General features: G+C 40.6%; 1 protein-coding gene across 4 annotated transcripts in view; it reads left to right on the top strand.

Moving 5' to 3' along the window:
- Positions 1–4,992: 4,992 nt before the first annotated feature.
- LOC131241204 (uncharacterized protein At4g10930) overlaps positions 4,993–27,914 on the top strand; it is a 28,656-nt gene continuing 5,734 nt past the window's right edge. For 2 of the 4 annotated variants that reach the window (XM_058239932.1, XM_058239930.1), the window contains exons 1-13: positions 4,993–5,131; positions 5,718–5,819; positions 6,809–6,894; positions 8,533–8,623; positions 9,009–9,058; positions 9,983–10,052; positions 10,142–10,251; positions 11,003–11,068; positions 11,260–11,963; positions 12,140–12,220; positions 12,342–12,447; positions 25,579–26,911; positions 26,997–27,071. In XM_058239932.1, the coding sequence (XP_058095915.1) occupies positions 5,015–5,131; positions 5,718–5,819; positions 6,809–6,894; positions 8,533–8,623; positions 9,009–9,058; positions 9,983–10,052; positions 10,142–10,251; positions 11,003–11,068; positions 11,260–11,963; positions 12,140–12,220; positions 12,342–12,447; positions 25,579–26,911; positions 26,997–27,071 (2,991 nt within the window). In that variant the 5' untranslated portion in view covers positions 4,993–5,014. The other 2 variants (XM_058239934.1, XM_058239933.1) reach the window with 2 other exon arrangements.

Genomic DNA, 27,914 nt, shown 5'->3' with positions numbered 1-27,914 from the left:
TTTAGAAAGCCTTAGCATTACTTAGAAAAGCCCTAGGGACCCCTATTTATAGTTTAGGAAACTCCACTTACGCACATCTCTGAAACTGCCTTAAATTTACGTAGTCTGCGCAGAATCCGCACACCATCTGCGTAACCTTCGACTGTTTGAGATTGTCTCTCGACTAGTCGAAGACCTCGGGATTTTTAGAAACACTGTTGCTGGACTTCGAGTCGAACGGGCCTCGACCAGTCGAAGGGACCTTCGATTAGTCGAGCCAGTTCCTCGATTGGTCGAGCATCCTGAGATATATAAGATTTAAGACATCCGTTTGACAACAAGTCTTACTTTGTTGTTGGAGTTTTAGATCAGCATGCCGTGAGAAACGGTGGAGCTACGATCGAAATCCACTTTTGCTCACTTGTGAAGAGGAAGATGAATATTAGTAAAAGTAGGGAGATAAATACAAATGGTTAATCAAGCAATACAAGCAAAGAACAATGAAATCTCTCAAGAAGACATGGACAAAACATGCCTTTGTTCCGTTGAGAGGAAAGATGATTTCCGAAAATGGTGATCCGGGCTTTTATAAAGCAACGCATATGACGAAGTGCTTCCGCGAAACACCATTTGTGGTGAGGCGTCGTATCGAAGCCCCGAGACACGTGCATTTCTCCTTGGATTTTCCTTGGAAATCACTGCAACAACGCTGGATTGTGGTAATTACACCACCGATTTGGGTATTTACACCAACTACAAAACAGAGTCATTCATAATAATGATACATTCACCCTCATTTACACTGGGTATTTAGAAACCAAACACCGTAAATGACGGTGGGTAGTTGTGAGAGAGCGCCTATAAAAAGCGTGTTTGAAAGTTGTTGGGCATCATCTACAATAGTGTCACATGTCCCAATCAAATTCTATTGTATTGTCATCACAACTCAATGCCAAAAATGAGCCCACGCAAGGCATTTTGAAAGTTGTTTGGTGTGCTGAGCCTATCTATGATAGTAGCTTTGCCCAATCAAATCTCGTTGGGTCATCAACAATGTCTGGGTGTGGGCTCATTCTAAGAGGAGAGAGTAGATACACTCACAAGAGTAAGATAGTTGATACGCAGGCACAAGTGAATAGAGAGGATAGATATTCAGAAAATTTTGTAGGAGGCATATTTTAGTTCAATAAAACCATTAAGTTACGGAAATTTCATTGCACTTGTTATTTTCCAAACTTTCTAAATTAATTTAATGTTTTTGATAGTTGTGAAAATTATATTTCATCTGTTATTTTTCACCTTCATATATATATATATATTGATTTAATGAAATATAGGAATTTTTACTGCAAAATTCCACTAGAAATCCGATTTTGCCAAATGGTAACGTTACTGCCCTCTTTTGCTTTTTCTTTACAATAAAGTGAAAATTCAATAGTTGTGAGCCTACATTGAATATATCTTACATACAACCTGTCCAACAGATAACACCAACATCGTTATTAGATGAACCAAAAATACAGTAGATCCAATCATGAGGTGGGCCAATTCATGATAATAACGTATATGATTCAAAATATCCCAATTCAAGAGTAACCCATTGATGATACGATTGACGCAATGTTTTCTTCATGTTATCACCATGGTGTGGTGCATACGCCCTATTGAAGCTGAATGTTATATACATACCACAAGTCTTGATCTTCACTATATTTAAAGAAAAAATTATATAAAGAGCTTTTTTTTATATATAATTTCATCTCTCAAAAAACAACTCCATTTAATTCCTAACCATTGAGGCATTATTTGGTAAAATATAGATTCCTCAAAATTTTCACAGTAAATATATATGCTTAAAAAACATTTATTTGTTAAATTTGGACCACTCAATATTTTCATTTGTCTATTCTTCAAATATCTACCAATCATCTGGTCACAAAATCAAATCAATATATTTTTAATTAATATCCACTTAGATATAAACTAACGGTTTGCACAATTTAATTTCAATTCATTATCTTTCACATGAAAAATATCTTAGTGCCTATAAAAAATAAGCCCAACCTACTATCATGACTTGCAAGAACATACAAACCTGAGCCCCACCGATGGTAGTTTTGCATGGTCCAAAATCAAGCTTGCCCACAACTTTGTTGCAATATATGGGTATTCATTAGGTCATTAGGTATGCCCCACCCATCATACATGATGCGTGATAAATAAATAAACCCCTTAATATCTAAATATGCTGGGCCAGTATGATGGGCTTTTGGACCCAACCTGCCCCAGTTGATAAACGAGCTTAAATTTTATGCCTGGGCTAGCAGAGACATTGACCACCTTAAACAAAATCCGTTAAGCCATCGGTGAAGGTGGATTAGCTTTGCAGGCCAACTCTGGCTGACCCATCCACCAATTGGCTGGCAATGGTAGCATTGACCATTCAATATTACTTATTGATTTATAGAGATATTTGATGGACCTCATCATTTGATGGCATCCTCTAATTGTATGTATTTTATATTAATGCTGTCCGTCCATTTTTCTATATCATTTTATGGCATGAGCTGAAACTGAAGAGGATTCAATTATCAGGTGACCATACTATAGGAAAAAGTGGTTATTGGAAACATGATGTTTATTAGTTGGAAAGCCTTCCAACCTGTAGATAAGGTCACAAAAATATCGATAAAGTGAGAAAACAAATATTAGCTTATCCAAAACTTTTGTGACCCATTAAATCACAACTATTTGTTATGGTATGGTCCACCTAAGAATTAGATCTGCATCTTTTTTTACCGGCGACATTGGGAATATAGAATACATACATCAAGGTGGGCCTAACGAGGAGGTTCACACTATCATGGGTGAGACCATCATGACCATGCACATAGCCCCACACTCACGGGGCAATGGGATTTCACCACCTATGGATACTTGAACTCTTGACCGGGTGTTGACACTCCTGAGAATCTACCACCGGAGTAAGAGCAAGGATACTGTATTTTTTTTGATATTTTTTAAACCGAGGTGACTGGGGAGACCTACTGTACATGTGGAATGAATATCCCATCAATCCAGACCGTCCAATCTGCGGGCCCCATCATGGATAGCATGTAGCCCAAAAGTGGCACTGATTGGACGGTCTTAGCTATTTGAATTCAGCCCCTGAATTCGGGATCACCGAGTATTTCCTTTTAACTGCCCATTCGTTGACACTAACCAATGCGATCTGCTCCGCTTATAGTTGGGGCCACAGTTTTTACAGCATGAATCGACACACGTTTGTGCCATGCGTATGGTGGATGAACAGTCACCGTTAGAAAATAGTGCAACATGCGCAATGGACTTGAGATTCAACGGCTCGGATGAGCGTAACCACTCGGCCAATCTATTTCAGATATACGACTGGATAAATGGCCCACAATCCAACATGAAAATTCCACTGATCGGGTGATGGGAATCATCTGATCGAAGCTTACCATCTGGTCCATTGACAATGGAGTCCTCAAAATGGACGAACAGCATGCAGCGCGCGCTTCACAAAAAACTTGTGTAGTACCCTCTCCAAGGTGCACGTGCCAAACATGCGATGATGGAACTGATGTTTTGGTGGGCCACAACTCTGGAAAGGCGACGTCCGAAAATCCAATGGGAGTAAAATCTCACAGCCGTCCCAAAATGACCTGGAATTGGAACGCTATACTTTGAACAAGGGTCTTGGATTCGGTAGAGACATCTCCAAACCCGTCGGTATTGGAAAAGCTCCATGGGCCCATCAAGGTTCATGTGTTTTATCCACTGTCCATCAATTATCTAAATCATTTTAGGGCATGACCTTAAACCTAAGGCAGAGCCAAAGATCAACTGGACCAAACCAAATAAAATAACAGTAATTGAAAGCCTGCAGTTGAAAAGGTCATCAAAAGTTTTGAATCAACCTGATTATTGCATTTTCCATCCATTCTAAGTTCAGGTGACTTTATAAACAGGTTTGATGGTAAATAAAAGTCATAGTTATCCAGGGAAAGTTTCAATAGTGCGTGTCATTATACACCACTACTACATGTGAGTGGAGTCTGCTTAAGCTTTAGATGTGCCTCATTTTTTGTCCATGCCCTGAAGTCAATAGGTTGTTAGTCTAATTACCCTAGCAACAACTAACTAGCCCGTGTATAAGCTTTTTGGGCCCACCATGATGTATGTGTTTTATCTATATCATTCATCTATTTTGCCAACTTATTTTAAGGTGTGATTTACTCTCAAGTAAATCACACTACAGCCAAACAATGTTGATTTAATGTCCACCATTAAAAACTTCATAGTGCCATTGTAATGTTCATTTAACATCCAATTTATTGATCAGATCACATACGCTTGAATGAACAGAAAACACAAATACAGCTTGATCCAAAACTTCTTTGGGTCCCTAAGGGTTTCCAAGAATAAGAATTTATTACCCGCTAAAATTAGTTTAAAAAAAAAAGGATGAACAGCATGGATAACACATATTTCATGATAGGGTCTACAGAGCTTTTCCAAATTCTAGTAACTACTGCCGGAAGCCGAGTCCTAATACGAACAACTCTGTGGTCATAATGTCCAATCACTACTAATTTTTAATTATGGACCATCCACACGGTGGCCCACCGAATCAACAGTCCTGATCACCACACGTTTGCCAGCTGCACCTTGAAGAGGGAACTGCAGGGGACTTTTTAGGGCCCGCGCACTGCCATTCCACTTACATATTTGCATTGGAAAATCACCTATAAACTGCATATGTGGCATACACACAATTTTAGTTAAACTGTCCAAATTATGATTTCCAGATTAGATGTATCATGCACCAAAAATCAAGATAATTTGCTCACCTGATTACCGGATCGCTGGACATTTTTATTGGACTGTTAAAAATGAAAAAAAATCCAATGGTTCTATTTCAACAAGGAGGTGTCCACAAATCAGAGGTTAGGATTGTTCAACCAACATGATTTTGGGTTCAGTTCAATTTGAGTTGACGTATGTCGAGTAGATGGTTTCTGAGTGCCTGCGTATGAAGCCCATACGCTGCCAGAGTATCAAATGGTTCCTTTATTCTCTCTCATCAATGGAGAGAGAGAGAGAACGAGGCTTTCTGCGGCAGTTTCAGGTTCGTCTTCTTTGTATATTTCACATTTCAGAAATTCCAGAAACCTTCCCGTTTCAGAAAATTCTCATATTATCAGACGCATCACACTATCAGACCATCTGTTAGATTCCGTCTCATTGGTCGGAAAATCGTCTCCATCCATGGAAACGAAAACCCTAGGTATCTATGATGAGGAGAGATAACACCTTCTAAATCACGTCACGGCAATGAGGTTCAGGGATAAATTCCTAAACGGGATTCATCAAAGATGTGCGGGCGAAGCCCACTCTTCGGGCGATCTAGACCGTTTATCTGGTGGGCCGTATCATGGATGGTCTTTTGCTATGGGATTTCCTCAACCATACGATCTTAGCCGTCTGTTTGATGGACAATGGTTTAGCAACGGTCTAAATTCAACTGGAAGTGAAAAGGAACTGAGCTCTGTGTGGCAAAAGATTATCCAAGCACGTCGATGTTGAGGGCCACCAGATGAGCGGTTCGAGTCCAGCAACGATGGGTCCCACATATCCAGTTAAATGTTTACTTATACTGCCACTGAAGCTCTAAATCAATAATTTCTCATCGCTGATTTTTTTATTTGTTACAGAGTGAGTGGAATTTGCGCTATTTTATAGATTATACAATGGAGCTAGAATCACACGAAGATCAAATATCAGAAGATGTCGTCTTTGATGTTGCGGACTATATTGTAAGTTTCAAATGACAATTGCTTTTGCAATTCTTTCATTTAGATTCTAATGGTAGCATTGCTCTAGAACCCGCAAGTAGCAATAATGTTCCTTCCATGCTTGCATTCCATAGCTTAGCTGCTGTCTTTTCTGCTTCCATGATTTGATTCGTTTAGTCACCAAGTTGTGCAGAGGGTGATTAGATTCATACTTAATATCTGGATATGAGATCCAGACCCTTCATCCATTAGGCCCTGTCATGGATGGGACATGCCCTGAAAATCACACTGTTTGGGTGATCCTACCCACTGAATGGAGGACTCTAGAGGGTTACAAGTGGGCAGTTAGGAAAAAAAAAGAAGAAAAAGCAATGGGACGTTAAGGTGAAAATGGCACTCTAATTAGTGGGTCGTACACGAAAAGAAAAAATAAATCCTTCAAGCCTTACATTAAAATCCCCCAATTGATAACTAGGATTTTCTTTTAAAATCTTATTTGAAATAATCAGAAAGAAATACCAAAACCCTGTTCTGTTGAAATTCCTGTCAAAGATACCGAGTTAACAATGTAAAACTCTCATCCCTTGAGTACTCTTGTCCCAGGAATTGGATGTGCACGGCCCTAGAAGGATGGAAGACTAAATGTTATATATCTGTCACAATTCTCATTGAGTAGCATTTCATCCCGCATGCTAGGGAAGCTAGAATTGCATGTATGAAATACCTTCTACATTTGGAAAGACATTCTTCTTAAGAACTCCAAACATGTATCTATGTTGTTGATTCAAATATTTTTTCAAGAAGACGGCAAAGGATTCAACTGCATCTTTCACCAACTTGGAAGTTGGCCTCACAGGATCCAAATGTGCCTAACTTATCTAATCATGGCTTCTCTCTCTACCATTCACTCCTTTTTTCTTAAAAAAAAGAAAAACAGATAATGCAATGAAAGTTCTTGATTTTTGGAGCGTGGTATCATCTCAACCAATTCAGGTTGTGTCTGTGTGCAGGACGATACGGCTTTTGAGAATGAAAAATGTGGAATATGCATGGATTTTATTGTTGACAGAGGGGTTCTGGACTGCTGCGACCACTGGTATGTTCTGAGAAACATTATGAAGCATGTTCTCTAGGTTGCGAGCTTTTGCAGATGATGAAAGATCGATCCTCCATATGCCTGCACCCACAAATAAATTATATATATATATATATATATATATATATATATATATATATATATATATATATATATATATATATATAGTTGTAAATGCAATGATAAATCTAGAAATCATGGCATTGCTTCTCCTGAAACTTCAATCAGTTATATATTCATTTATGTTGCTTCTTGTTTGGATTTTCTACTTTGTGTGCATCAATTTCAGAAATATGACTAGCCTAAATTGGAGTTTGAGGGTGTCTTTAAGAAATGACTAAATGGACACACATAATCAACTGTTGGGTTAGGTGGGTGTGTACTTGCATGAATTAGCATGCATGCATGTTCTTTTTACAGAAGAGGTGGATTGGAAGTATAGCATAAAACTGCAGAATGGATCTACTTTCTCATTTTTTTCTCTAGGATGAGCAAAAATTGCAATTTTCATTTTTCCTTACGATTACCTCTGGAAGAATCATTATTTTCTCTGGGATGATTAAAACTTGCAATTTCCATTTTTCCTTACAATTACCTCTGGATGAGGAAAATGAATTAGATTGTGAAAAGAAAAAAAAATCAAATGAATTCATGTAGACAACTATTCCTTATTTAAGATGGTACTTGTTGAAGTAAATGCCTGTGCATGTGTTGTTGAATTGCAGCAATTGCTTTCTGATATGTTAGGTATGGACAACAAACCAACAATACACTAACTCATCACTCTGTCTCTACATGACAAAGATTTAAAAGCCCATGGCTGTACTAGACTGGCCCAGGACTTGAGTCCAAGTTGACTCAATTGAACGAATCTTGTTGCGTTTACATAGCCTCATCTCTCTCTTTCTCATTAACAAAAGCAGAATAAATAATGAGAATTGGCGTAATAATTTCATAATGTATATTGAAAGGAACAAGTAACATAATAAACAGTTGATTCATGAAGTTCATTCAAACCAAGTGGGGAATTTAGAGTTAAAATATATGACACAGGCATGCAACATAATATGAATATGGGTTGAAATGCTAGAGTTGAAACTATAATCATCTCTTTGTTCTATTGCATGCATTGTGTTGTCTGCTTTTTTTGTGTGTTCCTACTCTTGTGTTTGCATGCATTTGCCATGCAACATGTGGAACCTTCTTGTTTGTGGGCTTGCAGCAGGCATGTGCATCATTGATTCTAAAACATCCTGCCATTCTGAAATGTCCTTGATTAGACTTGCATGCTAACATTTGTTGCATCATCTTATTTCTAGGATGTCCACAAATTTGTGATTATTTTACTTTATTAGTTTTTGTTGCAAGCATCAACCTGAGTATGCTTTGAATATAGCTTTCTCTTTTTACCACTCAAAGTTGCATCCCGACATGTTCAGTTCAGTGAAAAAAAGTATGATCCTTTTGTGTCAAGGTTAATCCTGCGTTCTGGCAGAACATTGCCCATCTTATGTTATTCATTCTTGCTGTTTTCTTCCACCTCTAAAGCCTTTCAGTGTTGAGAAGTTGAATTTTTTACCATCATTAATACATTTTCCGTATACTGTGTGCAACATCAATTTTGTATGTGAATCTCAGGTTTTGTTTCGCATGCATTGACAATTGGGCCACCATCACAAACCTCTGCCCACTTTGCAAGTGTGAATTTCAATTGATCACATGCATTCCGGTAAGCGTTGTTCTATTGTCCTCGAGGACTCTATTTCCCTGCGTATTTCTTATGTTTGTCCTTTTTCTTTCAGCCTTTGGCCTTAACAAAGTTGCATCATCTTGGCCTTAATAAAGTTGCATCATCTTAAAAAAAAAAAAAAAAAAAAACCATGGGCAAACATCTAATAAATTTTGTTCAACATCTGTGTGGATTCTTGTTGTCACTGTGGCACTGATGCTCTCTTGCACATAACATAATTGTGTGGAAAATTTCACGCTAAAATCTTGTCAAAAAACCATCTATTAATTTCATTTTTCATTCTTGAAGTTCTTTAGCAAATAATTACAAGTTTGTTCACGTTCATTGCTACAACTATATTCATGATTTCCATTTGAATTTGAAGGTATATGATACAATTGGAAACAACAAGCTTGGAGAAGACTCGCTGTCCAGGTAACTTTTTTAATTTTGAAAATGTTGGTCGATTGGTTCTGTTGGTGGGAACTCATGCATCCTTGTCTCTATTCCTAGAAGGACATGTTTCTAACCTCGATATCCTTTGACATGGATGCAATGTTGCCATTTTTGGTGGGTGAGCTGGGCCTAGACAAGTTACCTCAATGATCTGTAATTTTAATAACTAGGACTTGAGTGTCACTCAAATGGGTCAATTGTGCATCGCCATGCATAAGGATTGCATACATAGCTTACCTTGTATCAGCATGTCATTGATTATATGAATTGAGCCTGACTAGGGCGAAACACACTCGGGCTTGTTACATTTTCTTGCAGCACTAACTTTGGGGGGTGGGGAGATGGACGGATCTGAGGTTTACTCCTTTTCCAACCTATGTCAAGGATGAGGATAGAGGCCCGATAACCATAGCATTTTCAGTAAACTTTTCATTTTGGGCAACTCATTTTGCCCTATTATTTTTATTTTCTTCAAAAGCATGCATGGCCTATTGACAGTGAATGTCTATGTAGAAGTTGAAGGTGCATTGCATTTTTTAAACCTTTCCCTCTCTCATTGCACTTCTTCCCCCATAATTTCATTTTTATGTAACCGCTTTTGAATTTGCCAATGTTTGCCATTTCTCTAGTCAGAACTATGTATTATCATATTAATGTGTCTTTTGCCTCACCTTTTGCTTTTTAGGATATTATTATTTTACTTTTTCCCGTTTCTTTTCTTCCCTTGTTTATCTTTGTTTTTGTCTTTTTTTAGTACTCACAAGAAATATTTCTACTTGCTATGAAATTGTCAGATGATCAGTAAAAAGTACTTTTGCCTTTTGGGTTTTCATTAATTTGTTCTACAATCTTTTTTAATAATAATAATAATAATTTTTTCTACAACATTTTTTATCCATGCAGAGATGATGACTGGTGTATTCAAGGGAAGAACAACACACTCTCCTTTCCATCATACTACATCGATGAAAATGTAATGCTCCTTTATTTGCATGCACTTAAATCTGTTACTACTTGTTTACTTTTGTCCACCACTGATTTTTATATAATATCAACCTGTAGGCAGTCATCTGTTTGGATGGTGATGGTTGCAAGTTAAGAAATGGACTGGTGACAACTGAGGAAGGTTTAACTCTTGACACGTCAATTGCTTGTGATTCATGTGATCTTTGGTAAGTACATTTCTTTGACAAAGCGGCCTAGAAACCTAACCAATGATAACTGCCAACGTCATGCATGTGCTCTAATGCAGGGGCATTTTCACACCGGGCTCGAGTGGGGTTGCCTGTGGGATGTAAGGGCATACTCGGGGTGGGCGGCCCGTGTGAGGCGAGTGGCTCGTGTGAGGCAGGCCCCACCTATGTGAGGTGGGTGGCTCATGTGAGGCTGTGCCTATGTGATTTGGGGCCCACGAGGGGGGTTCGGCCGAGGTCCTAACCCATGAGATGTGGGGCCTGGGCTATGAGATGAAGGGATTAATTCGTCATGCTCTATCAGTTCGAACTTTTAGAGCAAGTGGTTAATTGTCCTGCATCATGTTGCTTTTGGGATTTGAAAGTTTAATCACTAGGGAACTCATTGTGGAACCCCACGGTGTTTCTTCTCTTCTTTCTGAGTCATCAATATTCTTTTGTCGGGCAAGATACAGTTAAGGACATCAAAAACCTGCATGCCACCTATCACTATTCTTTTTTTCCTCCCTTGCATAGGGCCTCATCACTCATGTGCTTTGACATTGAAAATGGTGCATCTCTTGTATTCTAACAATTTTTTTCTGGTAATTTACTTAGTAAATTTTAGACACTTCCTGAATGATTTGTTGTTGTATTTTAACAGTCAAGTACTTTCTTTCTCAAAAGTTGAGATATTGATCCATCAACTTCCATTTTCTGTTAATCAGTGGTTTGTCTTGTATGGAAACAGGTACCATGCTTTTTGTGTGGGATTTGATCCAGAAAGTACATCCGAGAATTCATGGTGGTGCCCAAGGTAAGTGCACATACTTTGTGACAGTGCTCCTGTGCTGATTGGGTATCTTTTGGCATGTGGATCTGCTCCAACCATATTTCTTACCATGTTACTTGAAATCCAATGCAGTATAAAATGTTCTTACTTTTTCTGTCAGTATAAAATGTAAGCAATACCTATTTTTCTGATCTCTTGCTTGTTTCTTGTTATAGGTGTAAAATTGACGAAGTTCCATTGGAATCAGATGGGGTTTTGGTACAAAGAGCCAGTGAGCAGTGTGTTCATGAAAGCACTGATTTTGCATGTCCGATGGAGGATGCTTTTTCTGGAAAGGTATTGGTATCTGTGGCCGATGCTGGGGAAACAGCTGTGGTGGTCTCAATGGTTGAAGGGAAGAAGTGGACTGGAGCCAGCGAGAATTTTCTGTTGAAGAAACTGGATGTTGACAGCGATGAAAAACCCGTAATATCTTCTGATGAAAAACCTGTAATTTCTTCTGATGCCGACACAGATACTGTTAAAACAGAAATGCAACTGAATGACAGTGGTAGCTGTTCAATTTATGGTAAAGATAGGACTGTTGGTGCCCTTGCTCCAGATAATCAGGACAATCCTGAAAAGTCTTTCAATATATCACTGCAGAGGACTACCCTTCAATCAAACATCAATGAACAGGAAACATTGTTGTCACTATCCTTGTCATGTGACGCATCATTATTGTCACCAGGTGATTCATCGTCATTTAGTGACTTGAAGACTGACATTGTCAATAAAGGATTATGCAAACCAAGTGGTCCGAATGGGTGTAAGGTTTCATCACCATTGCTTGATACTTTCTGCACCACGAGTAGGCCATCAGAAAGTGAATGCAATATTGATCTTCACCTGGGCTTACATGTAGGAGCTTCCTTATTAGGTAACTACATATACCGGTTGATTTTACCCTTCTCTAAGAATATGTGTAATGTATAACTATATATAATGCTTTTGATTAAGTAGAGATGAAGCTACGTATGTTTCACATGTTTGCTGCCTCATTGCATTTTTTTGTTATTGTTTTTTGTTTTGTTTTGTTTTTTTGTTTTTTTTCAGTTGACAAAAGGGCCAGTGATGCTACTGAGAACCAACTGGCTGAACCTGAACAGAAGCCTTCAGTTGAATCTTCTTTGTCAGGTAACTTCACGTGAGTGGTTCATGAGATTTGATTGATTCCGTATATGACCATTTTGTGGATAGTTACATGAGGACATCTTTTTCCCACATCACACTGGCATCTCTCTTGAAATTGTTTCAGTTGACAAGATGGCTGGTGATGATACTATTGAGAACGTCGTTGGAGTTACACGTCAGAAGAATCTTGAAGTTAGTGGTGTAAAAAGAAAGCACACAGATAGGTCCAGGTTAGCAGTTGCCTCAGGACCTTCATCTTCCTTTCTATTGATTCTTGATAATTACTGATCAGTCATTAGCTATATATTATTGCTTAGATTCGAGGACCAGTATGCAGTTTGACTCAGAGCTCTGTGTGCAACTCTCCTGCCTCTTAAAGTGTTTGGAGCAGACACCCACCCACATGCATGTGCATGCATAAAGGCAGATGTTCATGCTCACATATAATGCGTTCATTGTTTTCACCATTGTCATCATATGCTTTTGTGAAAATTATAGATTCACTAAGGAATAAATACAACTTAGTGGACATGAAACAAAACAGCAAGTGAAACCAAGCGTGCACCCTAAAAGATGAACCTGAGCTAAACAGGGTCAGTCAACATAGAGATAGAAGGAAACAGAAAAAAAAAAAAAAGCCCAAAAATTGAAGCTTTATGCCTCTCTGGGATGTCTGCAAAATGTGGATGAAAGCGTGCGTCCACTGCTCCAAATGGGAATGCAGATGGAGTGGTTAGCACATCCAGCCATCTGCATCTTAAAGGAGGCACACGCCTCACCTCTGCATAATGTTCCCTAGCCAGTCAGTACTCCTTGTCATTCTCTGGATTTCATCCAAGCTGGACCTAGCATTTGAAGTCATGCCCTCTAAATGAGCTGTTAGATGCCCTTGCTATGAGAGTCCGTTTCCCAATTATTTCATGACCATATACTACATCTAATTGTAGAAAAGGACTTGAGCTGTTTTTTTTATTTTTATTTTTTATTTTTAAATTTAAATGAACTAGTTATGGAAAATTCTGGCTGTTCATGATAAGGCTCTCCTATTAATCAATGTTTAATAACTTCCTTTTTTTTTGGTAGGGCCAAATACCCAAATATGTTTGGAATTCTTGGAAAGCTTGTATAACACGTTTCATGAAGTAAATCTGAAGGGCTTTGAACTTTTATTGCTTGAAACAGAGGGGATTACAATGGACTAAAACCCTTATATTTTGTGTGTTCTTATGAACAAAACTCACTCCAACAGACTGGTTGGTTGATGGTAGGATACTAGGATTATATCTTGGATCCTCCTGACCTAGACATGCAATTACAACACAAGAGAAACACAAAGGTAGGCTTCTGTGCACTCTTGCTGGCTGTTTCAGGCTCGTGTCACAGATGATGGGGATGTCATGGACAGTTGAAAGCGTGCTGCAGTAGAGTAGCAACTTCTGGTTGTTGGTGATGCCTTACCGATCATTTCCCCCTATTTAGAGGCCTGGGAGACCATTGGAAGGGATAAAGATCAGATTTGCATGTTCCCACTTTGTAGGAGACACTTATAATTGTCTGTCGCATATCTTTTGTCATCAGATGGCTGTCATCTGCGACACACCCTGCATGACATGCTCTGTGTTGCAGGTCCTAACATGTCGCAACATGTGAATAATTGCTCGGTCTGTGCTTAATTTCGTCCTTCCGCTAATGCACTCGATGCAGGGATCTCTTTGACGCAGGACAGCCCTAATTATGATGCATGCTCATGGACACAATTAAACAGCGGAAATAAAAGGAATAAATGATCTAAAATTCTAACAGTAATCATCATAATTGAGAAAATCATAAAGGAAACATGCAATGGAGCGGGCCATCACTACAACCACGGGTTATGGAATTCAATTACTACTTGGGTTGGATCCGGCGAGGGATGAGACCTCCCGATCTTGCATGGTCACACCCAATCGATCAATGAAGATCACTAGTCCGAAGAACCAAGAAGTTTCTCGGATTAGGGATTTGAGAATTTGGGGATTTAGGGTTTAGATCGGTTCTCAAGATTTTGATCGAAGAAGGATTAGCCAAAACTGGAAAATAGAAGGAAGAAAATTATTACCTTGAAGAAGTTGGAGGGGCACAAGAAGAAATTAGAAGAAGAAGATCAAGGGGAGAGAAGCACCATGAGAGAGAAGAGAGGAAGGAGGCAACCAAAGGGTTTGCTTTTCATTAATCAATAGTTAAAATTCGTGTTTAGGGCTTTACCCCACTTAAATAAGCAAATAAAGACATAAAATTACTAAAATACCCCTAGGATAAGCAAATAAAGATATAAGATTACTAAAAGACCCCTAACTAAGTCAAAAAAATACGCAAATAACATAAGTATGGGAAAGTTTGGGCGCTCGGTCTTATTTCTCCAATCTTCCTTCACATGTGTCTTCCCTAAGTGGGGTCTTCTATATGTCCAATCACATGTGAAAGGTCTTCAGCTCCTCAATATTCGCCTATCCACAAGGACGGCACTTGTGGTTGGCGCTTTCTTCGTTGGTACACCTTGAATGCACCTGTGTCCGCATCAATTCCCCTCGGGTGAGAAAAACTCGACTCCGACGAGTTGAAACTTTTGTAGCGCTCGAGTAGATCTGGATCAATACCTTGCAATGCGTCGCCCGACAGCCACGTAAATTCAGACGATGGTTTATTTTTCCACCTGACAAGATACCTTTGGAAACCCCCATCTCTCGTGGATACTATCTCGTCATCCAAGATTTCCTCAATTGCTTCTTTATGGGTAATGGGTGGAGGAGGTGGTGGAAGGGGTTGGGTAGCAAACTCAGAAAAAGGCCATGAAAGGGACGATGTATCAACAATGGGAGTATGGGCACGGACTAGATCTTCCACATTAAAAGTTGGATTAATACTCATTTCAGGTGGAAGGTCAACCCGATACACGTTGGACCCAACCTTTTGTAATATCTTAAATGGTCCAGCACTACACGCTTGTAATTTCTTTGCAGATCCTTGAGAGAATCACTCTGGCCTTATTCGCACCATTACATAGTCTCCTTCTTGAAATTCTTGCACTCTACGATGAGAATCAGCTGAAACTTTATAATCATCATTGCTCTTATTTAACCGCTGTCTAATATGTGTATGCAAATCATGAATATGGCGTGCGAATGCATCGGTTGACTCAGAAGACCTTTGGGTAACAGACATAGGTAAGAGATCTATGGGCATTCTAGGTTTATAACTACTTACAATTTCAAAAGGACTCAACCCTGTAGATCTATTAACTGACCCATTATAAGCAAGTTCAGCAGTTGGTAAAATTAGGTCCCAAGTCTTAACATGTTCATCCACTAGACAACGTAGAAGATTTCCAAGGCTACGGTTTACCACTTCAGTTTGACCATCTGTTTGTGGGTGGTAAGCAGTAGAAAATTGCAAACGAGTTCCCATAATGTGCCACAGTGTCTTCCAAAAATAGCTAGTAAATCGAACATCACGATCAGACACTATGGTTTTAGGTAACCCATGGAGACGCACCACACCATCAAAAAAGAGACGAGCAACATGAGACGCATCTGACGTCTTCGAACATGGGAGGAAATGCGCCATTTTAGAAAAACGGTCCACAACGACAAAAACGGAATCGTGCTTTTTTATAGTCTTGGGAAGCCCAAGCACGAAGTCCATACTAATGTCCTGCCACGGAGCATGTGGCACTGGCAATGGCGTGTACAGCCCGGTATTTTGCTTTCTTTGCTTTGCCAACTGACATGTTTGACACTGCCCTAAAACTTTGGCTACGTCTCGCTTGAGGCTTGGCCAATAGAAACGATCTTCCACGAGGGCAATGGTCTTATCACGACCAAAATGGCCAGCTATCCCTCCTGAATGAAGCTCCCAGATGAGGAATTCATGAAGGGACATACGGGGAATACAAAGTCTGTCTCCCTTGAAAAGAAAGCCATCTTTAAGAACATATTCACCCATAATATGCTGGTCACTAGAGAGCGACACGTAAGTACCCCCAAAATCAGGACATATGGGGTATTCATCTTTCAGTTGCTCAAATCCGACTACCTCTACACTCAAGGAGTTGAGCAACGCCACTCTCCTACTAAGGGCATCCGCTGGTTTGTTTTCAACCCCGGCCTTGTGTTTCAAAACAAACGAATATTCCTGAAGAAACGCTACCCACTTGGCATGCCTTGGGTTGAGTTTCTTCTGAGAATGCAAATATCTCAAAGCCTCATGGTCAGAAAACAAAACGAATTCTTGCGGTAGGAGGTAGTGTCGCCAATGTCTCAGGGATTGCACTACCGCATAAAATTCTTTGTCGTAAGTGGAGTATTTTTGTTTTGCCTCATTCAGTTTCTCACTGAAATAGGCCACTGGGTGTCCTTCTTGACTCAACACTCCACCTATACCGACACCAGACGCATCGCACGCTACTACAAAGACTGTAGAAAAGTCAGGTAGATACATGACAGGAGCTTCCACCATCTTGCCCTTAATTTCTTTAAAAGCCTTGACGGCGGCTTTAGACCACACGAACTCTCCCTTTTTCATGCATTCGGTAATGGGAGCTATGATCGTGCTAAAACCCCTAATGAACCGACGATAAAAGTTGCTGGGCCGTGAAAACTTCGCACCTCATAAATGTTCCTTGGTTCTGGCCACTCAACTATGGCCCTAACTTTTTCAGGGTCTGCGCGCATCCCTTCAGATGACACTATAAATCCTAAGAACACAACTTGGTTAGACATGAATGCACATTTCTTAAGATTAGCGTACAACTTTTCCTTCCTAAGGACACTACAGACCTTCTTTAAATGTTCAAAGTGTGATTCCTTAGTGGTACTATAAATGAGAATATCGTCAAAGTACACCACTAGGAATTTTTCCATGAACGGCCTCAAAGTTTGTGTCATCACCCGCATGAAAGTACTGGGTGCGTTAGTCAAGCCGAAGGGCATGACCAACCACTCATACAGCCCATCTTTCGTCTTAAACGCCGTCTTCCACTCATATCCTTGGCGTATACGAATTTGGTGATATCCACTCTTGAGGTCTATCTTAGAGAATATAGTGGACCTGGCCATCATGTCAAGCATATCATCAAGTCTAGGTATAGGGAACCTATACTTGAGTAATTTTGTTTATGGCACGCGTCCACACACATGCGCCACGTGCCGTCTTTCTTTGGCGTCAACAATGCAGCACGGCACATGGGCTCATACTCTCTTGGATGAAACCCTTTTGCGAAGCTCATCAACTTGCTTCTTCAACTCGGCATGGCTGTAGGGTTCATCCTGTAGTGAGGAAGGTTCGGTAGAGTAGACCACGGACAAGATCAATGGCATTTGTATGTCCCTCATAGGTGGCAACTCATTCGGTAAGTCTTCGGGAAATACATCACTGTATTCCTTCAGACCGAGGTCACCTCACAGGGCAACTCTGATGGACCTCAGGTGTAATTTCTCTAGCCACAAGGGTATACACCATAGAATCCTCCTTAGCCTATTTTTCAAACTCTCTTGCGATGATTATATGTAAAGACTTAGGTTTGGATTTCCCCATTTCTCTAGGCTCACTTGCCTTCTCATCCTTCTTCTTCCCTAGTGTATTCTCAGGTGGCATGGGATTAAGTTTGATCTTTTTACCATTATACATAAAAGTACACGCATTCGAACGCCAAAGATCGTGACATCATTATCGAATAGCCACGGTCTACCTAGGATAACATGTCCCACATCCATAGGTAAAACATCACACCACAGGGACTCTTTGTATGACCCAAACTCAATGGGGACTAGACATTGCTGGGTGACAGGTAGGGATGTCTTGTCAACCCAAGAAACTTTATATGGGTTTGGATGAGGTGTGGATTTTAGTTTTAAGCAATCTAAGGTGCTAGTGGAAATCACATTCTGACAACTTCCACTGTCCACTATCACCTTACAATTCTTTTCACCACACTTAGCAATAGTGTAGAAGATAGTGCTTCGACGCCAGTCAGCACTACTTCTAGACTGAGCTAACACACGCCTGACTACTGCAAGCGTTGCTTCTCCATCCACTTCTTCATCAGTAAGTCCTCCTTCAGGGTGATACTCTTCAACTTCATAATCACCCTGGTCATCTCCACCCTCGTGGGACTCGCCTATAACTAAGGCTCTCCCACGGCTCTTCGTAGGACACGATTAGACATGTGGCCAAGGTTGCCACACTCATAGCACCTCACTTGGCTCATGTTACTAGGACAGGCACCAAGAACCCCTTTGCCCTTGTCCTCCCTAGGCCAGTGGAAATAAAAGGAATAAATGATCTAAAATTCTAATAGTAATCATCATAATTGAGAAAATCATAAAGGAAACATGCAATGGAGCGGGCCATCACTACAACCACGGGTTATGGAATTCAATTACTACTTGGGTTGGATCCGGCAAGGGATGAGACCTCCCGATCTTGCATGGTCACACCCAATCGATCAATGAAGATCACTAGTCCGAAGAACCAAGAAGTTTCTCGGATTAGGGATTTGAGAATTTGGGGATTTAGGGTTTAGATCGGTTCTCAAGATTTTGATCAAAGAAGGATTAGCCAAAACTAGAAAATAGAAGGAAGAAAATTATTACCTTGAAGAAGTTGGAGGGGCACAAGAAGAAATTAGAAGAAGAAGATCAAGGGGAGAGAAGCACCATGAGAGAGAAGAGAGGAAGGAGGCAACCAAAGGGTTTGCTTTTCATTAATCAATAGTTGAAATTCGTGTTTAGGGCTTTACCCCACTTAAATAAGCAAATAAAGACAAAATTACTAAAATACCCTTAGGATAAGCAAATAAAGATATAAGATTACTAAAAGACCCCTAAGTCAAAAAACGCGCAAATAACATAAGTATGGGAAAGTTTGGGCGCTCGGTCTTATTTTTCCAATCTTCCTTCACATGTGTCTTCCCTAAGTGGGGTCTTCTATATGTCCAATCACATGTGAAAAGTCTTCAGCTCCTCAATATTCACCTATCTACAAGGACGGCACTTGTGGTTGGCGCTTTCTTTGTTGGTACACCTTGAATGCACTCGATGCAGGGATCTCTTTGGGTGCTGTGAGAGTTGTTTTTACGTTGCGAAGGTTATTTGGGTACTTTGTTGGAGATTTGACCTTCGCTTGTATCCTCAGTGTACCATTAAACCACTGGATTGGACATAACCACTCTCTAATGCACTTATTGAATATGAGAACTTGAAGGAATCATCTTAGAGGAGCCTGATCTGTTTCCACAGGAGTACCTACAATTAAACTAAGATGATCGGGAGATACTATGAGTGGTCTTGATCATGGGTTGGTGATATTTTACCTGCAGACAAGTCCTATTTAGGTGTGATGCATTGATTGAATTAGTGTAGTCAAAGGCATTCCGGGTGCATGTGTATGTGTTTTGGGCCACTTGAGCCTCACTTGGGCCCCAGGTGAAGTGTTGTCATTAGGTATGTGTCTAGGTGCCACCTTGATAATGTTATGAGATACCCTTATGGGTACCTCAAAGAATGGTATTTTGAGTACTTTGACACCCATTGAGGGTGAAATACGTGTTATAAACTCCCTTAGAGCACATTTTCTCCATTTCTTGTAGGTTGCAAGTTTTTTTTTTTTGGAAGATTGATAATATTATTAAAAGGAGCCAGGGCAACCTAAAAAGGAAAAACAGGGAAACAAGAAGCAAAACAAAAAAGGGAAACAAGACACGGCCATACAAGAAAGATATTAAAAAACAACTATACAAGAATAAGAAAGCCCATCTATACAACTCGAGAAACCCAAGCAAAGCTAACCCCGAAAAGAGGATATGACACTGCTATTCAGATGGAAAAAGCTACGAGTCCAATCTGAGGCCTCACAAAGGATTTCAACAAACACCCTTGGCACTGGAGAAGACTGATCTTTAAAACAATGCTTATTCTTTCCTTTCCAAACAACCCAGAGGACTGCAAGCATGACAAGATGCCAAAGGGTTCGAGTAGGATCCCCGGAACCAACACCATGCCAGGCAAAGAGCACCTAAGACATCAGGATGCATTATCCACTGAGATCTAGTTCTTCTGAATCTGCCTAAAATAGAGCACTAAATTTCCTTGGCAAAAGGGGCATTGGATAAATAGATGGCTAATTGTCTCTGCTTCGAGGCAGAGGAGGCACGCGTTAGGGAGAACCATTCCCCTTTTCTAAAGATTATCTACAATGAGGATTCTCCCTTTTGCAAGGAGCTAGGAGAGAACTGCGATCTTTGGCGGCACATCGTAAGACTGGATGAAGGAAGGGAAGGATTAGGTCAAAGAGGGAGTTGGGCCATGTAGATGCTTGAACAGCGATTTGGAGGAGAAACTTCCCGAGGGAGCCAACGACCAAAGCAAGGAGTCTTCCTCATTCGGATTTGGCATGAGTCCTTCAAGAAGCTTCAGGAGATGAATGAAATCTTGCAGCTAAGGTTCAGTCATAAATCTCCTACAAGGGGTGCACCAAAGCTCCAATCCAGTGTTAGAGAAATAGGTAGCAACTGAGTAGGAAAGATCAAAAGCAATATCAACATGATTATGGAAAAGCAACTGAAGAGGGGGAGGAAGAAATCCATTGATCAATTTAGAAATGAATTTGGTTCCCTTTACCAAGAACAAAGGAAAACCCATTTGAGACATGGGAGTAAAGGGAGGAGATAGCTTTGTAGATTGAGGAAGCCCTTTATTAAGAGGAGGGTCCTGTGAACCATCCACTTTTCTCATAGCCATATTTAGCAGCAAGATAGGTCACGGGTTTGATTGATGAAAAATGCCTCTTTTCCTAAATTTCTTACATTTCCATAAATCATTGAGATTTCTTGATTTCTTTCTTCTATTAGTGTTCTAAGTACTACATTTAACTTCTTAAAAGCAATTTGAGTTCCCATTTGTACCACACAAGAGATCAAAGATGAATTAGGGAGAGGGTTCAACGATATTGAAAATTTGGATTGTTAGGGTTGGTAAACTGTTGGGATTTTAAGAAAATTGTGATTTTGGGTTGGGGATTTGGAAGAGTTGGGGAATTTGGGCAATTTAGGGTTAGGATTTGGGGAAGTTGGAAACTTCTTGTTTAGAATCGGGAGAATTTAGGAAATTTAGGGATATGGGGTTTTGAGCTAATAGTAATTGGAAGTTTAATGAAATTGGGGTTTCTAGGTTTGGGAAAGGGGGGGAATTTGAAATTCGTCGTTTCCGCAAGTTCATTGGAATGTTTGAGTAGATGTAAATTCTTGGAAGTGGTGTCTATCTATCATTTTGTTAAAATACACAATAGCACTACAATCATTTTTTATTTCATTGGGTTAAAATTAATTTAGAACTAACACTATTAAATCCATATATATATATATGTATGTATGTATGTATGTATGTATATATATGTATGTATGTACGTATGTATGTATGTATGTATGTATGTATGTATATATATATAAAAGAAAATGTGCTTAGAATCTCTAGGTGTTCGCCCACATTGGTGCGCTTAGCGCCTTTAACTATTTTTTTTTTTGAAAGATGAGATTTTATTAAAGAAAAATAAACAAAATAGAAGCAAACAAGACAATGACAAGAACAAAGAGACCTAAAGCAACGAAAGAAGCAACTAAACAAACACAACAACCAGTCCCACGACTAGCGACTATCCCTAGACGAGGAAGAACCTAGGAGCCCAATCCCGGAAAAGGACTAGGACTCTCAAGAAAACCCCAGCTGCAGGAACACCAATATTGCGGAAGCATCGATTGTTTCTTTCAGCCCAAATGGCCTAAAGAGCAGCTAGAAGAGTGATCCTCCACTTCCTTCTCCCAAACCCTCCACCAGATTCTCCATGCTAGTTGAAGAAGAGAGCTTCCAAGGAGTTGGGCATACCAAGAGACACGAGCTAAGTGAAGAATATTCCACCAAATGTCACAGGAGAACGGGCAATGGATGAATAAATGGTTGGCCGTTTCTTCTGCACACAAACAAAGGATGCACACATTCGTGATAACAAATACTCTCCTTAAGTTATCGATCGTCAGAATGCTATTCCTTCCTGCCAGCCACCTGAAGGCTACCACCTTAGGTGGCACGCCATAGGACCACAACAAACCCATATGAGAAGAGGAGGGTGAAGTATCTAGGGAAGAGAGAAATGTATAGAAAAACTTAACGGAGAACAACCCTAATCCAGCGAGAGACCATCTGATGGCGTCTTCTGTTGTTGGAGAGGGGGCGACCAACTGCAAACGAGAAATAAGTTGGGTTAGTTCTTGCAATTGAGCTTCAAACATGGTTCTTCTGGTAGAGGGAATCCCTGTCCTGACCCCTTCGAATTCGACAAAGCACTCCTTAACCAAGATATTCGGGTTATTATCACTGCAAAGAGCGCAGGAAAGGAATCACCTAACATGGAATTCCCGTCTCAACAGTCCAACCAGAACCTAATAGTCAAATATTTCCTGGAGAACCCTTTCAGATTTACATTAGAAAACACCTTTCAAACACTTAGGGGGCCACCCTCGCTATGCCTTTCCAAAGGAAAGAAGCACGGTACAACGAGGACTGCTTAGTCCACCATCCTAGAGGAGATAAGCCGGATTTGGCTGCAATAATCCGCCTCCATAAGCTTTCTTTCTCCAAGCTAAACATCCAGACCCATTTTCCAAGGAGAGCAACATTCATGGTCTCAAGGTTCTTAATATTCACGCCCTCTTCAGAATAAAGGTTGCAGATAGGGGTGTACACGAACCGAGTTAGCTTGGTTAGCTCGACTTGACTCGAAAAAGCTTGATTCGAAGCTGAGTTCGAGCCGAGTCTGATGTAGGACAATTAACCACTTGCTCTAAAAGCTCGAACTGTTATAGTATGACGAATTAATCCCTTTATCTCATAGCCCAGGCCCCACATCGCATGGGTTAGGACCTCGGCCGAACCTTCCTCGTGGGCCCCAAATCACTTGGGCCGCCCACCCTGAGTGTGTCCCCACATCCTACGGGCTACCTCACTTAAGCCTGGTGTGAAATGCACATTAATCACCCCCGGTGAGGAGTCTCGAACACGAGACCTCCTCCGTGAGCCGCACCCACCCCGAGTGTGCCCCTGCATCAAACAAGCGACCCCACTCGAGCCCGGTGTGAAAATGCCCCTGCATTAATCACCCCCAGTGAGGAGTCTCGAACACGAGACCTCCTGCTCTGATACCAATTTGATGTAGGACAATTAACCACTTGCTCTAAAAGCTCGAACTGTTAGAGTATGGCGAATTAATCCCTTTATCTCATAGCCCAGGCCCCACATCGCATGGGTTAGGACCTTGGCCGAACCCCCTTCGTGGGCCCCAAATCACATGGGCCGCCCACCCTGAGTGTGTCCCCGCATCCCACGGGCTACCCCACTCAAGCCTGGTGTGAAATGCGCATTAATCACCCCCGGTGAGGAGTCTCGAACACGAGACCTCCTCCGTAAGCCGCACCCACCCTGAGTGTGCCCCTGCATCAAACAAGCGACCCCACTCGAGCCCGGTGTGAAAATGCCCCTGCATTAGAGTCGAGCTAATTTTTTTAGCTCAAAAAAATTTCGAATTGAGTTCGAGCTTGCCCGAGCTCAACTTGACTCGGATCAAACCCGGACTTGAATCGAACTAGTTCGGTGACTCGGTTACTTTGATATTGATGTTGCTAACCAAATGTTTGATGAAATGACTCAACGAAGTGTTGGCTAGTGGCAAGGAAGGTACGTATATGAAACAAATACCATTTTTTCTTGATTTTGATGTTGCCTACAAGGTGTTTGATAAATACTTGTAAACAGTTGCTGCTGTTTTACATGCAGTAAGAAATTGAAAGTGCACAGCATGTGTTTGTGAAAATGCCGCAGAGGTTCGATTTTGGTTCGAACTCAGCTTGAACTGGCCCAAGTTGCTGACCGAACCGAGCCGAGCTGGCCAGTCAGGCTCGAGGACCGAGCCAAGCCGAGTTTGAGCTGGGGTCAGCTAGTGGCCGAGCCGAGTCGGTTCGACTCGGTGTACACCCCTAGTTGCAGACCTCACTCCATCTAAGGAGGGGGAACTTACCACCAACATCTCCTGAATTCCACAGGAACTGCCTTCGAATTTTATCAATTTTACGAATAACCGATTTTGGGCAATGAAACAAGGAGAGGAGGTAAGTAGGTAAGTTGGACAAGGAGGCTTTAATCAAATTCAGCCTGCCTTCCAAGGATAGCAGGTTCAGCTTCCAGATTGAAAGCTTTCTCTCCGTTCTTTCTAACAATTTGTCCCACAAAGTCAAAGGAGGTTTACCCATACATAAAGTTAAGCCAAGATAAAGAGTGGGGAGAGAGCTCACCTTGCATCTGATAGAAGTAGCTAGGGAAACAATTACTTCATTAGACAAGATGATCCCAAAGATTTCACTTTTGGAAAGATTTAACTCTCAGACCTGAAACAACCTCAAACCAGCATATGGTCATCCCAAGAAATGTAACCATGTTGTCATCTACTCACAGAACAACAGAGTATCATCAGCAAATTGGAGGTGGTTGATCGGATATTGGAAAATTTCCATAGAGAACCCAGAAAAGAGGCCCACCTCTTGCCCTCTAGAAAGCATCCCACTCAGAGCTTAAGAAACAATAACAAAAAGAAAAGGGGACAGGAATCAACTTGGCAGAGACCTCTGGACGGTCTAAAGTAACCAAACGGTTCACTGTTAATCAAAACTGAGAATTTGGGGGAAGAAATACACACTCTAATCCTGATCCTCCATTTATAGTAGATTAAATATGAGAACTCCAAGGAAACCATCTCGGGCGAGCCTGATCTGCTGCTGCGGGAGTACCTACAGGTAAACTAAGATGGTTGGGATGCTATGAATGGTCCCGATCATGGGTTAGTGATAATTTATTTGCCAACAAGCCCTATTTAGGTATAAATTCTGTTCAGAGACCCTGTGAGGAGTAGAATTTATAAGTATGCTACTAGTGGCATGACGCAGCATGTTTTGTGCATGTGCGGGGGCATGACTTCAGCTGTAATCCCCTGGAATGTACTTGTGATCTCCAATTCCTAGGTGAGCATGACCGAATTAAGAGTCTATCTACATGTTTTCTTTGTTCAGGCAGACATAGGTCCTATTGTGAGTTATGTTTGTAGATTCTATTGGAATTATAAAATAGCAGTGATCTACTTTTTTCATATTCTGCTAAAATGAATACTAGCTGTTTATGGGTCTTGAATCTTCTTTCCTTTTACACATTGAGATATCCAAATTCTGTCGCTAATAGCTTCTTTTCCTGTTTTTTTTTTTTTTTTTTTTTTTTAAAATAAAAATTCAGAGATGATGCTCATATGACCGATCATACTGAAGGCAAGGAAACCAGTGCCAAAATCCAAAAGGGTAATGAGATTCCAGCAAAAAAAGCCAAATCGGATGAAAAATCTAAGACAGCTCCTTTGAAGTGCCGAGTTGATGCTTCCATTTCAAATGGCTCTGGAGATATTTCCAGACCTGTTGCACTTTCTAAAGACAATAAGTTGAAGCATATTCGCAGGAAGGAAGCAACTGCTACAGATATCATGAGTATAGTTCAAGGGAATGACCGTCGATCTTCCAAGGCACCAGCAGGTCCAAACTCGGAAGAGAAATCCACAAAAGAAGGTGATAACATTGTTGGGTTGAGAATAAAAAAGATCATGCGGCGAGTTGCGGATAATGAGTCATCCACACTACTTCAGAAACTAAGGCAGGAAATAAGAGAAGCTGTTCGTAACAAATCTTCAAAAGATTCTGCCAGGAGTGATATCTTGGACACGGAGCTTCTCACAGCATTCAGAGCCGCTGTTGTGAGACCCCAAAATGAACTGACCCCAAAAATCGATCCTTCTGTCATAAGAGCAAAGAAGGTGATGCTCCAAAAGGGAAAGATACGTGAAAAGCTAACTAAAAAGATCTATGGTACAGCAAGTGGAAGGCGGCGACATGCATGGGACAGGGACTGGGAAGTCGAGTTTTGGAAGCACCGGTGCACGAGTACTCAGCCTGAAAAAGTTCAGACTCTGCGATCAGTTCTCGACCTTCTAAAAAGGAGCTCCCAATCTTGCTCAGAGAGTTCAGAGATGGAACAAGGGCCTGAAGGGGAGGTTAAAAATTCCATTCTGTCGAGATTGTATTTAGCAGATGCATCTGTTTTCCCAAGGAAGGAGGATATCAAACCTCTGTCTGCTCTTAGAGGCTCTGCTATGACGGGCAACCATGAGCGGGAAGAAAATAATTTGAGCAATGAATCACAGAAGGTCAATAAATCAGTTCATGAGAATCACATGGTCGAAACTTTTGCACCAATGTCTAGGATTTCACAAGATAGAGTTCCTTCATGTGATAATACAGGGAAAAGAAGCATTGTGCCAAGCTTCAAAGGGGAAGCTTCTTGTAGGAAAGCACATCCAAATGGGACAACAGGAGGACCAGCCTCTATTTCTATGTCAAGTGGTTCCAAAGGTCATGCACAAACTACAAAGGAAAACCCTGGCAAATCTGACGATGTGAAGAGTGATAAAAGGAGGTGGGCCTTGCAGGTTCTTGCCAGAAAGACTGCCTCAGTAAATAGAGATGCAGCTCAAGGGAAAGAGGAAGATAACAGTGCTCTCAGAGGAACTTATCCCCTATTGGTATGATGACTTCAGCATGCACCCGCTTGTTATTAGCCTCGTTTATTGCCAATTAGTAATCTTCTGGATTGATTGACATGAGCAGGCTCAACTACCTGCAGATATGAGGCCAGTCTTGGCACGCATTCGTCATAGTAAAGTCCCTACATCAGTTAGGCAGGTATTAGACTTAATTGTTTAATTTTTTGCACAAGTTACTGTTATTGAGCAGGAGTTTAGGGCATGTCTGGATTGGAGGAAAACAAAAGAAAGGAAAGCAGAAGTGTATTCCTGAGAATTTCATGGCACTATTGAACCATGGATTCCATTTTTTGGGAACTTTTTTGGATAGCAAGTGGAATCTCATTTTTATGAGATAGTGCTTACCTCATATCTTGTGCCTAGGAAATTGGCTATGGAAAAGTGTTATGATTGCTATGTGGAATCCACTATTATTTTTGCTATCCAAACATGGTGAAATGTCCCATCGTAGGATAAATGTTTCCTTCTCCTTTCTTTTCTTTTTGTTTTCCCTTAGTCCAAACAGGCCCTTTGTAACTACTGAGGATACTGTTTTATGTTAGTCCATGCCAAGACCACCAAGCCATATTTTTATCATGGGAGTTGTATGTTTCCTTTTCTTTGTATCATTGTTAGCTCTAGAACTCTTGTAAAGTACTATTCTAGCATAGGTACTTTGGCATAATTCACTTTTTTCTTTTGGTTATGGTTTGGTTTCTTAATCGTCTCACTTTCACATTTGTGGTTGTGGATAGTGATTCATTCATTACTAATCTGATTTTTTTTTTTTTTTGGTATGATGCTTTGCTTCTAAGTAAACTAGATATTGCTGTGATCTATGGTTGCATCGATAATAATTGCCTGCTTCTAAATTGACCCATTTTGTCAGCCATCTTAAGGATGGTGAATCAAATGCCACTAGTTAGGCCCATTTTTTTCCTGTACTACTTGAGCTTCTTTCCATTGGAAACTAAAGCTTCCTCCAGATTCTAATCTTTGGAGA

This window comes from Magnolia sinica, chromosome 3 (assembly GCF_029962835.1).
Source record: "Magnolia sinica isolate HGM2019 chromosome 3, MsV1, whole genome shotgun sequence".
NCBI lineage: Eukaryota > Viridiplantae > Streptophyta > Magnoliopsida > Magnoliales > Magnoliaceae > Magnolia > Magnolia sinica.
Note: the sequence above shows the minus strand (reverse complement) of the source record. Positions and strands in the feature narration are given on the sequence as shown.